This window comes from Marmota monax, unplaced genomic scaffold (assembly GCF_021218885.2).
Source record: "Marmota monax isolate L192 unplaced genomic scaffold, Marmota_monax_Labrador192_F-V1.1 WCK01_AAM20220418_F8-fsc00117, whole genome shotgun sequence".
Taxonomy (NCBI): Eukaryota; Metazoa; Chordata; class Mammalia; order Rodentia; family Sciuridae; genus Marmota; species Marmota monax.
In genome coordinates, this window is record NW_026693023.1 from 3,457,129 (window position 1) to 3,474,183 (window position 17,055).

The 17,055-nt window shown below is 43.5% G+C and overlaps 1 protein-coding gene and 1 long non-coding RNA gene across 2 annotated transcripts; one reads left to right on the top strand and one right to left on the bottom strand.

The window, feature by feature from the left end:
- Nucleotides 1–2,852: 2,852 nt before the first annotated feature.
- On the top strand, nt 2,853–6,749 carry LOC124098480 (uncharacterized). Its single transcript, XR_006853572.2, has 3 exons — nt 2,853–2,992; nt 3,395–3,574; nt 6,505–6,749. It is a non-coding gene; the product is annotated as an uncharacterized LOC124098480 (long non-coding RNA).
- Nucleotides 6,750–7,426: 677 nt separating this feature from the next.
- Dusp26 (dual specificity phosphatase 26) lies at nt 7,427–14,383 on the bottom strand. The gene is made up of 4 exons (XM_046453324.1): nt 14,046–14,383; nt 11,723–12,018; nt 9,923–10,137; nt 7,427–8,278 (listed from the first exon to the last, which is right to left on the bottom strand). Exons 2-4 carry the CDS (start codon nt 11,941–11,943, stop codon nt 8,079–8,081), a joined length of 636 nt encoding a protein of 211 aa, XP_046309280.1. The 5' UTR covers nt 11,944–12,018; nt 14,046–14,383; the 3' UTR covers nt 7,427–8,078.
- Nucleotides 14,384–17,055: the final 2,672 nt, after the last annotated feature.

Sequence of the window (17,055 nt, forward strand, 5' to 3'; positions counted from 1 at the left end):
GGGTGGAAACAGAGGGTATGGGGTTCATGCTACCTGGTTGCCCAGGTATTCTGCATAGTCCTGCTAAGTTTTTGGCTTTCTGAAATGAAGCAAATTGTAGGTCAGAGCTGAACCATCTCCTGGGTGGCAGTGGAGATCTGAGAATGAAGCAAAGATGGGAGGACATATTGATTCCCCATTCATGCCAATTCCTGTGCTCAGTGCGTCTCATGATTTCAATTACTCCTTACCGCAATCCTTGAAAGTTTATTATTTTCAACTTTCCTTTTAATTCTAATGTTAAACTGAAGCTCAGAAAGGTTAGGTATTACCAAAAATCATATAACTCAAGTATTGGTGCAAGAATTCCACCCTTGGTCTGCCTCCCCAAAGCATGCTGTTTGCTGCTGAATAAGGCTTTAGAGTCTGGCATGGTAATTCTAAACTTTTCTTCTCACCTATAAAATTAGGGCTAGGAGTAGCATATACTACACAGCATTGTATGAGTGGTAAAATGTTTGAAAACTGCTTGGCATGTCCCTGTCACACAACAGTTTTAGTCATTACTGTCCTTGAACTACGTCATGAAGCATCATGGCCGAGAAGATGCACGGGACTAGGAGTCAGTAAATCTAGTACATTAATTCAGATGCAGGCTGAGTCCCTGTGGTATTTTTGAGAATGCATTCGCAAATCATTTGATACCCCTTCCTTTAAGAGGTAGAGTCTAGTCCCCATCTGCTTGAGTTTGGGCTGGACTTCTTGACTCTTGTAACAATCGAAAAAGATGGAGGCAACTATTCGTCTTTGAAGATGGGTCATAAAAATGCTCTGTGGTTTCTTAGCCACTCTTCATCTTGGGTTGTTTGTTCTGGGGGGTAGGCAATGTCACATCACAAAGTCACTCACCTATGGAGAAAGGACGTGGTAAGGAACTGAGGTGTCTGATGATAGCCACATGAATGAGCTTGGGAGTGGGTATTCTATCATATTCAGGCTTTTAGATAACTGCAGCCCCTGTCACCACAATAGCTGTACCCTCAGGAAAAATTCTGAGGCAGAACCACACAGTTACACTACCCTTGATGTCCTAATCCACAGAAACCACCAAATAATAACAAATATTTATTGTTTTAAGCCACTGAGTTTTGAAGTAATTTGTTACTCAGCAGTAGATAAATAATAAAACTACTGTAACAAAGAGGCATAAAAAACTAGAGTGCTCAAACACTCTAGTAGTTTATTTTTGACTCATAAATATCCCAAAGAAAGTGGAAGATGCAGGGTGTAAAGGTGGTTCTATTTCATAAAGCCATCTGGTGACCTAGGTTCTTTTGTCCCTTGGCGGGTTCCCAGGATGTTTCCCTTGTTCATATGGTTTACTAATCATTTATCTAATGTTCTAATCCAAAGGAAGGGTTCAAAACACTAAAGGGACAGTCTTTTCCTTGTAAGAAATAGAACATTACTTTTGCTCACATTCTATTGGTGAGAATTTAGTCCCAGGGTCACATTTCTCAGCAAAGCAGACTGTGGAATGTCGTCGTTCGCAGGATAGTCATGTGTCTGGCCAAAGCTCAGGCAGTTCTATTAATAACAGGGGAGAAGTGACTCTGGTGAACTCATAGCAATCTCTCCCTACCTGAGTCTTGGTTTTGGTGTTATTTCTGTGCCTTCCTGTTACCTCTCCCTGTCTTGGTTTTCTCATTTACAAAGTGAAGGATTGGATTAGATTGTTGGTTTTATATCTGTTTTTCGTTGGCATAATCTTTTATGTAGTAAGGTCTAAAAATAACTGCAAGGGCTAAGGATGTACCTTAGTGGTAGAGTGTATGCTTAGCTTGTGTAACGTCCTGGGTTCAATACATGGCACCAAGAAAGAAAACAGCAACAACAAAATAAAACAACAAAATGCATATAAAATATAAAAATAAGTCTTCTTGTTTGAATCACAAGGGAATTCCTCTCCCTATCCCACCCTCACATAAATGGCCCCAATGAAAGTGATTTGAAATACTAGGACTCAGGGCTGGTGGTAGAGCATTCACCTAGAGCATGTTTAAGACCTAAGTTTCATCCATGGCACACACACACAACTGAAATAAAATAAAAGTAAATTAGCTTCTTAGCACATCTGTCTTCAAAAAATAATTATTACAATATATAAGTAGGTAAAAATCTTTTACTTACATTACATGTGTGTGTGTGTGTATATATATATATATATATATATATATATATATATATATTTTTTTTTTTTTTTTTTTTCATCCTGGGTGCCAGGAATATAAAAAAGAGTGGGTCTATTTAACCATAACATTCTGTGATTCATCCAAGAGCACCAATTTTCATTTCACAGAATTTATCTGTTAATGTTGATTCCAGCTATCACTTGTTTTATCATGTGGGAACATAAGTTATATAGTCAAAAATGTAAGCATTTTGAGCTAATGTTGACTCAGGTTAGTTTTTTTTTTTTTTTTGTATTATCTTTTCAAAGTACTGCCAGTTGAAAAACAAAGCATTATGTTTATCAGTTTGTTTGGAGATATTTGCCAAAGTTTTGATAGTATCTTTGAAAAAATGCTTGTTTCCAGCAGAACAAGACATCAAGAAAACAAACAAAACAAAACAAAACAAAAAACCCATAAAGAAAGAAAAGAAACAGAAAGAAACAAAAGGAAAAAGAAAATAAAATCCCTGAACTGGATGTTCTCTTGGATGCCTTCCAGTGGGGGTGTTCTTGAGGTTATGATCATTCACATGTGCAAAGAAGCTGGGCAGGGTCCCAGCCTTATCTTGCTTGGCAGCTGGGAGTGTTTTGTACCTGGCATGGGTTGGCAGGGGACAACCATTTGAGCTTTAGCCTTGGGTGTCCAGCCCACTTCACCTCTTTTACTTTCTATGAGACACATCTTGGGGACATGTTTCTCCTTTCTCCTAAAGCAAGTAAGAGTCCTCTCCCTCCCTGGAGCAAGGACCAACCGGTGCCGGCTCTTTGGGGTTGAACATTGTAAGTGGACTGGGTGCTCTCCCCTCTCCTGGGGCAGACTCTATCTCCCTCCCCGGGTTAATATTTTTGCTGTCTGTTTTCAGTAGGTTGCCATTGGTTGTGGGTCTCAATTAAGCTCAGGCTCTGTCAAGGTTATACATTGAGAATGTGGGCTTGGCCAGTTTTAACCCAGTTTGTGAATAAGCTCCAAGGGTCAGAGGCAGGGGCCTTTGATTTCTGAGCACTTAAAAATAAAAATACTGCCCCAGGGAAAATTACCTAGGCAGAAGGTGGAGGTCCACAGATCATCAGAAGCCAAGTTGTGAACTTATAAACACACACCCCTCCCTGCTTCCTGGGCCTCTTTCCACTTACTTCCAAGCTTCCTTCCTGAGACTCACTGTGCCAGCCACCTTCTCCCAGGCTGGCTCCAGATGCTGAATGGGAATTTGGCTGGAGGTTCGAGTGTCTGCCAAACCAGGGGAAACATCCCAGGCCGTTGTAAAGGCCAGCAACCACTCCCCACAAACTAAGAACATTTCAAGAATGACTACAGGAATTGGAAGAAAATGAGGGAAGGTGGGCTAGTCTGGATTTTTTAAGGTAAGTAATAGTTTATATTTTGGGGTAGGAATTTAAGACATAGTGGGGGGCTGGGGATGAGGCTCAAGAAGTAGCGTGCTCGCCTGGCATGCATGAGGCTCAGGTTCGATCCTCAGCACCACATACAAACAAAGATGTTGTGTTCGCCGAAAACTAAAAAATAAATATTAAAATTCTAAAAAAAAAAAAGACATAGTAGGATTGATTTACCTCAGGGGTTGCAGGCAATTGGTCTCAAGGAGCGCAACAGGTCTTGTGTTAGAAAATAGGTAGAGTGCTGGGCATAGTGGTGCATGCCTGTAATCCCAGCGGCTCAGGAGGTTGATGCAGCACAATAGCAAGTTCAAAGCCATTCTCAGCAACTTGGCAAGACCCTGTCTCTAAGTAAAATATATATATTTTTAAAAAGGGCTGGGGATATGGCTTGGTGGTTAAGCTTCCCTGGGTTTAATCCCCAGTTTTTTTTTTTTTTTTAAAGGTGGAGAAGGGAAGAGGTGGAACTATAGAACAGGCACTTAACTCCTCTAAAGGAGACAGCCTTTACTCAGACTGCTGTCATGCGCAAACGTGGGCTATTGTCTTTTTCAACTTTTCAAGGAGGACTGGAAACCCAAATCCTGTGTCAAGTTTCCCAGATATGGAGGTATGACACAAGACACCCTCTGTTGGTGGATTTCACACTGATGCTGTTAGTTTACAACCCTTTTTAAATTTTTTTTTTTTGAGACCTGGTCTTGCTAAGTTGCTGAGGCTGGCCCCCAAATTTACTAACCTCCTGCTAGAATTACAGGTGTGCACTATCACACCCAGCTCTCTCTTGCTTTCTGTCTCACCATGCCCTTTCTCCCTTTCACATGTGCTCCTGCTCTGATATTATCCACTATGATATGATGCAGCCAGGGGAAACCCTCTCCAGAGGCCAAACTATTAGGATCACCTAATTATGGACTTTCTGCTTCTTAAACTGTGAGCAAAATCAATCTCTTTTCTGTAAGAAATTACTCAGCTTCCGGTTTTTCGTTATAGCACCAAAAATAGACTAATACATCACCAGGTAAGATGGCATATTTACAGGTTCCAGGGATTAGGGTGCAAACAGGACTTTCTATAAAGCTTGTGGGTCTTTTGCTCTTCCCCCACCTCAAAAAATACTTTGAGGACAAAAATCTATGATAAGCAGGGTTTCGTTTCCTTATAACCCGGCCAATTCTTCTCTCTATTCAAATTTTCTTTCTCTTTGTATCTGAGTATCAAACCTGGGGCCTCGTGTAGGCTAGGCAAGCACTGTAACTCCGAGCTACAACCCCAGACCCAAATATCCTTTTCTTTAAGGTATCTACTTCTAGCAGAGGCCCTTGGATGTGGTAATGCTGAGTCTTCTAGACCCAGCATAATTCTTAGTTAGATGCTTGTGTGGTTCCAGCTTCATCTGCTGCCCTGGGACTCAGAAGCAGCAGTTTTCTCTTAGCTGCTGCTCCCTGTGGAGCTTCCCAGTTGGGATTAGTTATAGGGGTGAAGGTTTGGGCAAACACTCCTCCTCCTCCTCAGAGCCAGCAATATCTCCAGGGCCTGACTCAAGGGCTTGAGTCAACACTGAACAGGCGGAGGCTGGAGATGGCAAGGAAAGAAGCAGAATGAGATGTTTGACTTGGATCTCAGCTCCAGAGGGTTGAGGCACAGTCAACTAGTGGCACAGGCTGTGCCTAATCAGAGCACATTTCCTCCTGTTCACATTCCAGTTATTTTAGTCTGCATGGTCCATTGCCCAAGAATACGATAGGGGAGTCTTGACATTGAACCTCAGGTTTGGGAGATGGAGGTGATACACACCTGTGACAGGTGTTACCCTGAGCCCACTTGGAGGCTGGGACTGATTCTAATTGGGTGAATACCAGGCTGTGGGCTCCTTCTCCCCTCTGATACACATAGTTCTTTTTGGAAGGATCACAATCTCTAGAATAGACAGGGAAATCCTTCATAAACCCTTCAGGGGTGGGGCTGGAGGCTCAGTATAGTATGATGGGTAAACACAGATTCTGGAGCCAGATAATTCAGTTTTAAATTCTAGTTCTTCCACTTACTCTTTGTGCATCCTTGAGCCAATTAGGGAACCTTGACTCTCTGTTCCTAAGCAATGACAATTATACCGTCTTCACAGGGCTTTTATGAGAATTAGACGAGTGTTTGTAAAGATAGGAGAGTGCCTGGGCATAGCAATGATATGCTTCTTTGAATAATAAAAGTACAGAATCTGTTCTGTGCAGATCATCTGGAAGCCTGTTCTTTGGTTTAATGTATTTTAGTAACTGTAATTCCTTACTAGAAGTTAGAATTAAATTCTCAAATTATTCATCATGAACACTCTAGGGAATAATCAGACCGAACAAATATGGTTGTGGCTGTTCAGTTACATACATAGTACTGTCTTTTCTAGGCCAAAACAAAGGAGACGACAATTGTCTTCTTTACCCAACTGTTTCTAGTTGCAGTTCGTCTTTCTAAGAGCATGAGTTATTTTGAGTTATGTGTAATTCTTTTTAGTTATATGTAATTCATCTGGTCCATGGTTCTGATAGGAAATCAACACATTTCAATTAAAATCAATATTACCGAGAGGGGATAGTAGAGGATAGGAAAGGCAGCAGAATACAACAGACACCAGTATGGCAGTATGTAAAAACGTGGATGTGTAACTGATGTGAATCTGCAATATGTATACGGGGTAAAAATGGGAGTTCATAATCTGCTTGAATCAAATGTATGAAATATGATATGTCAAGAGCTTTGTAATGTTTTGAACAACTAATAATAATAATAAATCAATATTACCTAATGAAGTCCTCATTCTATCTCTTAGATAAATATGTCTCTTAACAGTGATGGAATTTTGACATTCCAACTAACAGAGCTTGCTTGCCTTCATCTTATAGGTATTAGCCTGGAGCACTGAGACCTACAAATTCTGAGAGATTGGAGTTCTGGTTCCTACAGGAATCCCAGTATGGGCAAGGCTGGTGAGGAAACTGGAAATACGATAAACATAGACTACTAGAAGCAATCAGACCTGCTAGGCCCAAAGTAGCAAGACAGAAGCCAACCATGAGAGCTGGCTTCCAACCATGAGAAGGGCCATCAGAAGAGATGAATTAAAAGAAAAAATACTCATCAAAACTGATTGACTATAATTGGATTTATATCTTTTTTTTTGGGGGGGGGTGGTTTTGGGCATATAACCCAAGGTCTTGTATGTATGTACTAGGCAAATGCTCTACCACTAAGTTATACTCCCAGCTCCAAGTCTAATTTTTGATTAACTTTACTAATAGGATTGTGTTCCATTCCTCTGAAGCAAGCCTGTAAAGATCAGAAGAGAAAGCAATTACATGACCTCTCCCTCGCCCCCACAATACCTTGGCACCAGACAAAATACAAACCCCTAAATGTATATTTACAGTTGGGATGGGTTTCTCATCAGAATGTTATCTGATCAGAATGGGGAGCTTATATGGAAATCAGGCTGATTTAAAAAAAATAAACATATTTCTTATGCATTTGAGCATATGAACAGGGACCTATTTTAAGATTAGAAGATGGAGGAAGTGTTTTCTAGGCAACAAGAAGTGGTTGCAGAGCTGAGGTTTTTGGTCCTCTGCTGCCTCTTAGTGGAATCTCTGGAAATAACAGTTCAAGATTTTCCAGGGTTTCGCAAGAACTGGTGGAGGTTTTCAAGGTGGTGGAAGCTGATCACCAAAAGGAGGGGGTCAGGAACTGCTGCTATCCCCAGCAAGGCTAGGATCCCCAAGAGAGAGAAATAGAACTCTTTCAAATTGTCAATGACACCAAGAAGCTCTCTTCTTTTCCATCATCTTTATTTTTCCTTCAGACACCTGAATCCAATAAGTGAATGACCAGCTAGTCATGCACCTCTGTAATACTCTTGATCACAAGCAGCTCTCATAAGCACCATGCCAACCCTCACACACCTACTCTTCCTGTGATTGGAGTAACAAGTCTGTGTGGGTTTCTCCCTCTGGTTTCACAGCTTCTCACACCATCCCTTCACCGTCTGTCACAATTCTATACCATCACATCTGTGCTTGATGCATCTCTAACTCCCTGCTCAGACACAGGACAGAGAGGGCCCTTTCATTCTGGTAAGTGAGAGGGGGGAACACTTGAGCACAAAGAGGGTAGGGGACTGTGAATCACTGGGAGCACCTTGGCTGGAATCCAGCAGTGCCTGAATCAGATCCTAGGATCATCTTTCACCTGCAGTCTACCTGCTTCCTTCCCTGGTCAAAAGTCCCTGGGTGCCACCAACCTCGCTTCCAAACCTTACTTCCTATCCCCTCCCTCAAAGGCTCCACCCCTGAGCATTCACTCTCCTGTCACTAGGAGAGAATGGACTACTTGAGTTATCTGTTACCTGCCACCTGGGCTTCCTTCCTCCAGCTGGGAGCCAGGGACCTACCCAGGGACCTGACCTGACTTCTTCCCCCTCCTCTCATGCCTCTAGACCCTGCCGCAGCCTGCGGTCCAGGGCCAGGAGCTGCCTCAAGAAGCCCCGGTTGGGGATGATGCCTCGGTGGTCCTTGACTTTCTTGATGGCCTCCACAAGGGTGAAGTGGTGGTACAGCATGAGGTAGGCCAGCACCAGGGTGGCAGATCGGCTCACTCCCACAGCACAGTGCACCAGAATCTTCCCTGCAAAGAGAGACACAAAGAGATAGCTGGAGACTGTGGTCGCTTGGAGGAAGCCAGGGAGAGTATGACAAGGACAGGTGAACAGGAAGACAGATAAGTAGAGGTGCATGGAGAAAGAAACGGGTGCAGATGAGTGGTGTTAAGCATGAAGATCCTGGTAGGCAGAATCACAGTCTCTGGGTCAGGAGTCCCCTATGTTTCTCCTTTTCTAGCAATAAACCTTCTTATTCCTTTCTTTTTTCCCCTCCTCTGCGTACTGAGGACTGAACTCAGGGGGCACTCAACCACTAACCCACATCCCCAGCCCTATTTTGTATTTTATTTAGAGACAGGGTCTCACTGAGTAGCTTAGCACCTTGCTTTTGCTGAGACTGGGTTTGAACTCACGATCCTCCTGCCTCAGCCTCCTGAGCCACTGGGATTACAGGCATGTACCACCACGCCTGGCTTATTCCTTTTTCTTAAAAAAATAAAAATAAAAGAATGAAGATACTGGGCTGGGGGTATATCATGCTAAGCATGAGCAAGGTCGTGGGTCCAATCCCTAGCACTGCAATGAATAAAATACAAAAATAAACCAAGACATGCAGATCCTCAACAAAGGGGAAGAAACCTCTGCAGAAATGGATGGAGAGGTCGTGCAGCACCTCAGTGTCCATAAAACTGAAAAGGGTGCAAAGGTAGACTCATCATTAATGAGAAACCAAGCTTAGCACAGGGTAGGGACTCCATTGATATTTGCTGAATGGATCAACAGGAAACACCCTTGTGTCAAGCCCTGTTCAGTCTCTCTACCCTTTGTGTTTTTTGAGACTGGGTCTTGCTATATTGCCCAGGCTGGCCTCAAATGCCTGGCTCCAAAATCCTCCTGTCTCAGTAGCAGGGACGGCAGTCATGTGCATTGCATCTGGTTCCCTTATCCTTTTATCTTGCTATTTCTCTTAATCATTGAATATATTTATATTTTCACACATAGTCCTTCTTTAATATTTAAGGTGGATTGGTCCTAGGATTCCACAAAGATACCAAAAATCAGTAGATGCTAAAGTCCCCTACATAAAACGGGGTTTAGTATTTTTATATAACCTATGTTCGTCTTCTTATATACTTTAAATCATCTCTAGATTATCTAAATACCTAATATAATATAATATAAATGCTATGTAAATAATTACTATACTGTAGTGTTTAAGAAATGAAGGCAAGAAATAAAAAAAATCTGTACATGTTCATTAGTTTTTTCTTTCAAGTATTTTTAATATGTAGTTGATTGAATCCATGGATTCAGAACCTATTAATTCAAAGGACCTACTCTGTTTTTTTTTTCTGACTGCTAAAGCATTTTTACCATGCTGAAGGTAAAAATAATTAGAAAGCATAGAAATATGTAAAACCCCCAAATTAAAAAATTATAGCACCCAGATTCTCACCACCCAGGTGCAACTTGCCACTCAATGCTGGGTGATTTACTTTGTGTTGTTTTGAGAAGAAAAAAAAATACTTGAGAGAATGGTTTTCTTTCCTTAACATTATATCCAGAGCATTTTATCATGTGGCTAAAATCTCTCTCCATACTTGAACGCTTGGGCTTCTCCTAAGCTCCATGTTCATTGATCTTTCCTCCTTTTTGCTTTCCCTTCCTACCTCCTGGCTGGCTCAGTGCACGGTGGATGAAGTCAGCAGCCGTCTGGAAGTGGATGCTCATGTCAAAGGCTGGCGAGTCATGGGCCTCGACACCCAGGTAGCGGATGCCCAGTCCCTCATAGGCCTCAGGTGTACCTCGCCATCTGCTGTGTGAGGCATTGAGGACGTGGGTGATGCCCAGGCGACGAAGTTCGCGGCGGTTGTTGGCCATGTCCCTGTGTTGAACAGAAATTAGAGGGAGAGTAGAGAAGCCAGGGTGTCAGGGCCATTTCTTGCCTAGGTACTATCATGGGCTCCAGGCCTCTACTTTACTTACTAATGCCCCAGAAGGGAGGAAGACGGGCAATGAGTTAAAGTCTTGTCCTGTGAGCAATGGTTGAGAGAACTGAGGGTGACTGGAGAAGACTAAGGAGGAGGGGTGAAAATGGCCATAATAAAATATTGAAGGGGTGCTCTGAGGAAGTGGGATTTTCCTTGATTTGCAGGGCCCTAAAGGGTAGAAATAAGATCAAAGGATTAAGGCTATAGGGCCACAGATTTCACTTTCAGGCTACTAACAGGACATACTAACAGTGGAATCTAACTGAAGAAAGGTTGGAGTATCTCAGGAGCGAGCCATTTCCCATCACTGGGGTGTTCAAGCAGGAAAAGGAGACCACTGAGTATTGCAGAGAGGATATTAGATGTTGTATATCCATTAATATTCCATGGATATTGCAGAGAGGATCTGAGCATCAAGAGGGTTGTTAGATGTGCTCACATTTAAAATACCTATTGGGGGTGTAGCTCGGTGATACAACTCAAACTCAGCATGCACAAGGCTCTGGGTTCAATCCCCAGCACCAAAAAAGTAAAAAATAAGAAAAAAAATGTTTAATGTCCCTGCTAATCTTGACCTTACATGGGACATTAAACATGGTTCTGATACTTCTTCCCATACCCAACCTTCCAATTACTTTATACTGTCACTGATACCCAGAATCCTCTTCTGTTTTCCCTGTTATGCCATGGCTCACATTTTCCCAGTTTTATAATTTCACTTTCAAGTTTGCATCAAGACCATCCCCTTTAGCTGAGTGGCAGACACCTCTCAGGAAAAATGGTCATATGTCAGGGCAAGTGCTTTTCCAGTGCAAACTCCTTAAGTGGAAATTTGAAAGAACCTTTAAGTCCTGGCTCATGAGACTCATGTGATGTTTGGCCAGTTACAACTTCCCTGAGCATCAGTTTCCTCTTTATCACCTACCTCTCAAGGCTGTTGTGAAGATTAAGAGTGAAAATACATGTGAAAAAAAATCCTTGCATACCATAGAGCCCCTGAGGAAGAGAAGAATTTGCTCTTTCTTTGATATTCCTCTTTCCACAGCCTCCAACTTACAGACTCTGCAGACACTTTAGCTTTGATCTCGAGATGAACCCCTTGGGCTTACTACCTACTGTTCCTGGCTCCCAGTGACTATCTTTATCCAGGGTCATAGCACAACAGATGGAAGGTCAGAGAAGTCATCTACTGTGCTTGGTACGCAGCACTGGCACTCAATACTAAGTGTTTGCTAAATGAATAACGTTACTATTTGAACAAGAGTTTTTCAATCCTGAGTTGGGCATTTTGATAATCCTATCTAAACTCTCCCAAACCCTCCAGCCTTTATTTTCTGTGTTCCCCCCTCCCTTCAATCCTTAATCTGGAACCAACAACACAACTCAGTGTCTGTCTGCCACCCTCTTTTCTCCTTACACACACACACACACACACACACACACACATCCAGGCATGATCCCTGTTTACCCCGTACATACTGGTCTCCAAGGTAGAGGCCTGGCCAGACCTCATCGGCATGGTTACAGGCTGTCTTGCCTGTGTAGAGGAGCCTTTCCAACTCAAAGACGTTGAGGAAGGGATGTTGAACAGTTGGCATCTCCTCCAGGCTCCCTCTAGTGCGAACAGGAGACCTTGAACTACTCCGGGAAAATCGGGCCATAAAAGTCATGGAGGCCCAGAGCCAGTTACCAGGGCACATCTTAGAGGCAGCAGGAACTGTGGCAGCTGCACGATGGCTGTGGTGATGATGGGGCTGGTCACCAGGTAGCTGTTGCTGAAAGAGGAAGGTGTGAGACACACTTGAGTGAGTCCAGAGCAGCTGTTTTCCTTCCTGCTAATTGGGCTGGGTCAGGCCCTGGGGAGAGGATCCTCAAGGAAGAGAAGGTAAGGCCAGCCCTGGTAGGGCCATCAGGATTGCCTTTTTCTTCAAGCCGCAGAAGCTCCTTTCACTGAGCTCTTTGGCTCTGCCACACAAGGAGGTGGGAGAGTCACATGTCCTTGTTTACGGGAAGAGGGAGCTGCCCAGCTGCTGGGTTTCTGCTCTACCACCCCACCCTCATTGCCAGTACACACACACACACACACACACACACACTTGGCGTTTCAGTGCTTGTACCCACTGCTGGGGCTCTTGCCAGCCTGAATCTGGGCCTCATCTGCCTAAGGCTATAGGCAGAGAGTCTAGGGAGCTGAGATGCAGATGGGGGTGGCTTTGGACCCTTCCAGAGAAAATTATCAGAAAGACAAGGCAGCTGGGGCCATGGCATATGTCAGGCCTGTTTCCTTGGTTCCAGAGAGATGAAGTGCCTTAACCCATTCCTTCCCTGCACAGCCTCAAAGATATGCCTGTTAATAGGAAATATTTGTGGGGAGGGACTGGGTTAGTGAAGAACAGCAATAAAGAGGGAGAGTAAGTTTGGGAAAATACTTGCTCAGTGTAAGAGCTAACAGAAGGACTCAATCTATATGCATAACAGATAAACCACGCTCAAACCTCACCTTGAAGGTGAGAATTCTGAGTCAAAGCAGGCATTCTGAGTTAAATACATGAATAATGTTGTGTCTGTGTGTTTGGAGGGGGAGAGGTGGAGGCCTGAGGCCTGTAGAGGGAGAAGAAAAGGGAAAATGAGGATTCTGCAGGCCCTGGGACTCAGATACTCTTCAGGGTTGTTAGAATCAACTGATCCTACACAGTGTGCACGGGGGGCCTCCAACCAGGAGGTTAGCAGATGTGTTTCAGAATACCTGTTGGCAGCTGGCGTTTGTGAAACTAGAGTCATGCCTTGAGTTTTACAGCTGGGAAGGGTCAGCCTTTGAGGCTTGCCCTGGAACCTTTAGGCAGACAGGTACATGGGCCCCTATCCCTCCTCCTCCTGTCACACTTATGTTCCCCAGTATTTGGAATGATAGATTGACTTGCAGTCCTCCTCCCATTTCCTTTCCTGACTTCTGCCCAAGGGACTAAAACCTACTGTCCATCAGTGAGAGGCCATCTTTATCCATGGCCACACTGTGTCTCATCCCACAGTGGCAGCCAGGGCCCATCTCTCCCTTTCTCCAGGGCCAGTAGAGGCCAAGTACTCACAGGACATCAGAAACAGGGGTTTCAGGATCCCAGCTCAGGAGGAATAAATGGCTATTAAGGTATTTAGATACAGACATTTTTTTTTTTTTCTCCCAACGGCTGGGTCAGAAACAGCATAGAAATAAAACAGTACTGCCTCAACACCACCACAGCTATTATGATCATCACCACCACCATCATCATTACCACCATCACCACCCATCTTTTCTCTTCAGGCCTAAAGACCCTATAACTGTTTAGAAATGCCCAAACAACCTTTTTTCTCCTAATAGATTCTGCTTCTGCTGCCTATGTCATGGTGATAGGTAAGAGGAGGCAGGGAAGGCGACCAGATGTAGGAAACAGCTCTCTCTGGGACTCTCCTCTTGGGAAGGAGGGTGGTGGAGAAACCCCATTCTGTCCCGGGATACACCCCTGGGCATTCTCCAATCCCATCAGCCGGTTCTGAGAGGCCCCGGGGCAGTTTCCCCCACCCCTTCCTCTGTCTGCTGTCTCGGTGGTAACAGGTTCATGGTTGTCGCCTCAGCCCTTTGCCAACCCAGACATCCTGGCGCTGGGGGGAGGGAGGGAGCCCAGGACAGCACAGCTCGCTCTGATGCGGGGGGGGGGGGGATGCCCCCTTCCCTGTGTCCCTTTCTCCCCATAGCCCGGGGTGTCCTCCTCTCCCCAGTCCGCTAGCCAGAAGGGAAGGCGACGCCCCGCCGCAGCCCCTGTACCTCTCCGCGCGAGCTGTGCGGGGTCTCAGTTCCCGAGGCCGATCGCAGGCTCAGGCAGCTCCTCGGCCATGATTCTCCCGCCGCCGCCGCTGCCGCTGTCGCTGTCGCCGCCGCCGCCGCCGCCGCCCCGGCTGCTGCCGCTGGCTGCCAGAGCTGGCTGACGGATTAGAATCTATTTTTAAGCCATGACACGCACGTCGAAGTGGGGTTCATATCAGAGTGTGCGTTGGTGACACACAGGGACACGGTCTCACACTCAGTGGTCCGAGCCGCCGCGCAGTGTGGGCTCGCCTGCACCCGCCACGATCCCGCCCCCGTTTACAGACCAGACACAGACCCACGCAGCCAGACCTGCACCGCCTCGCCTCGCGCACACGCTTGAGTGTTATTGTAACGGGCCAATTACAAAGCATGATGTCTAAAGATCACTCCCAGGCAGTGTCTTAAACACGGATGCTCCTCCCAGATAGAATTAAGTAATTACACAGGCATTCTGTATACTCCTTTGTACATTTCCTCATTCTCAAAAAAAAAAAAAAAAAAAAAAAACAGTGGTCCGTATTAGCATTATTCAGATTTGACCATAGGCCATGTACTTCACATATTGTAACTCACATAATTCGCATCACCAATCTATGAGATGGGTATTAGTGTCTTTATTTTAAAGCGAAGGAGATGGAGGCACAGACAGGCTAAGTAATTTGCCCAGATCATACAGCTGATTTTTGGAAGAGCTTATCTTCAAACAGTGGCACTTTGAAGTTCATGCCCCTATCTGCTCTACACCAGTGCATCACAAGATAGAGAATGCACCCTAGGTTTCCTTCAGAAAGATTCTGCTCAGTTCATAGTGAACTCTGCTTTCCTCAGATTCCTGAGGAAATCTGAAGAAAATCTCTCTTTTCTTTTGTAGTCCTTTTTAGTGAAAATTCACTTCCTGTGCGATTCAGATTCGGTTGTCAGCACCTTGTAAGCACCAAGATAGGGAGCAGCTGGAGGGCTAGAATTGCATGTTTTCTTCAGGGCCCACCTCAATTGCATGATGGGAGACAATAAATGTTACAGATAATGCTGTTGAGAACTAGTCAGAAAATTGTCTCCTGGAAGAAAGGCAGGAAGTACATTAGCTCAGACTGGGACTGAAGATGGTCTCCACTATAGATGAAATCAGGAATTGAATCTACATGTCCAGCAGTAGATCAGGCTTTGATTTCCAGGCAGAGAAAGTACTGGCCAAAGCAACACAATCCCCTGGTCAGTTCTGTGAGAAAGGGGAGGTACCTTCACAGATTACCACCTATGATTAATTTATCTCTTAACATTTTCTTCTCCAGAGAAAGCAAACTTTCACTTTTCCTTGTGCCTTCTTAGTATGGCATTTGACAAGAAGAAATGAAATCCTCAGTATTTGCAACAGAGTCTTGACCTGGGAAAATTAAATTTGAGATTTTAATTCATAAAGAACCAGGAAAAGCTTTCAATGATTGGCACAAGATAAATTGTGAAAGAGCACTTAATTATAAGACCTCATTTTAAGCAAAATGGTCTTCAGGATTGGTAGGTTGAGAGAATGTTCTAGGTAAAATTGATCCTGATTTCTAACAAGATTTCTGTTTCAACCCTGCATTGCACTTTTCTCAAAAAGGTAGAATATGTGATTTAAAATGTATCACAACAATATGGGCACCTATTTATAGTTTACCATAGAAACTGTCCATGCACCAACATCCCTATGAAGACCATTTCCATGGTCCAACCTGTAGCTCAAGTGGTTGCATATTTTTTCTTGGTAAGTAAGAGGTTTATGCTGTTTCCAGGTGACTCCAAACTAAACAAATGATGAAGGGGAGAATAGAAAATGGTGGTGGAGAAATTAGCAGATAATGGAGAATGAAGGACAGAAAGGGGAGGAAGGAATGAAAAATAGCATGTTTAGATAGTGTCAGTTGATTCCTTAGGCTTCACATATATCAGTTCATTTAATCCCACTCACATTTTAAGTGGGTATTATGTTCAGCGAGTACTTGAGGAAACTGACTTTTGTCCATATTAGTTAACTTACCCACAGTGAGTCTATGGCAGAACACAGGTTCAAACCCAGGGTTATCTTATTCAAGACATTCATAATTCAAGACTAGGATGAAGACTCAATTATCTATAATGCTCTTCTAGATCCATTCATATTCATTCAATTCCTTCTTTGTGTTCATAGAGAGGTTCTATGAAAGGACCTATGAGCTTTACTTTATTATATACTTTCTTAAGTTCTGTTCTCCATAGTTGAAATCATGAATGGATATACTACACAGGGATGAATATAACAGAGATGGGAAATTGAGGCTACTGAAAGATGGAGATAAGGCGCTGGGATATACAGATAATGCTGTTGAGAACTAGTCAGAAAGAATACTTGTTGGCATATGTAAAGCCCTGGGTTTGATCCCCAGAACTGAAAAATCATTGAATGAATAAAATGAATGAATAAATCAAGAGAGGATAGATTTCAAATTGTCTTGAAAGAAATGATCCCTCCCTATAAATAAATATATATAGAGAGAGGAGAAATTTAATAAGAGTATTTTTTAAAAAGACCAACAAATAAATATTAAATGATAATTTTAACTACTACCATTTGACCATGGGTTAGTCTTTACATACATAAACTAATTTAATCCCATTAATAGATGTTATTAATTCCATTTCACCATTGAGAAAACTAGTTTTAGAGTGTCAGTAAAGCTACTCTGCAGAGACCAAAGAGGTAATAGATGGGATCTGAGCATGAATTTAAATTCAGGACTCTTTTAAGCAAAACTCTGTGCCTCAAACCATTGTGTTTCTTTCTTGTACCAGAGATTGAACCCAGGGACGCTTAACCACTGAACCATATACCCAGCCCTTTTGATTTATTTTTTTAAAAATTTGAGATAGGGTCTCTCTAAATTGCTTAGGGCCTCGCTAAATTGCTGAGGCTGGCTTTGAATCTGCAATCCTCCTGCCTCAACTTCCC

Excerpts from the sequence above, each read along its gene's own strand:
- Dusp26 (XM_046453324.1), bottom strand. The coding sequence starts at position 11,943 with ATGTGCCCTGGTAACTGGCTCTGGGCCTCCATGACTTTTATGGCCCGA. Across the intron at positions 10,138-11,722 it reads GGCCTCTACCTTGGAGACCA|GGACATGGCCAACAACCGCC; the intron begins GTATGTACGGGG and ends TGTTCAACACAG. Across the intron at positions 8,279-9,922 it reads TGCACTGAGCCAGCCAGGAG|GGAAGATTCTGGTGCACTGT; the intron begins GTAGGAAGGGAA and ends CTCTCTTTGCAG.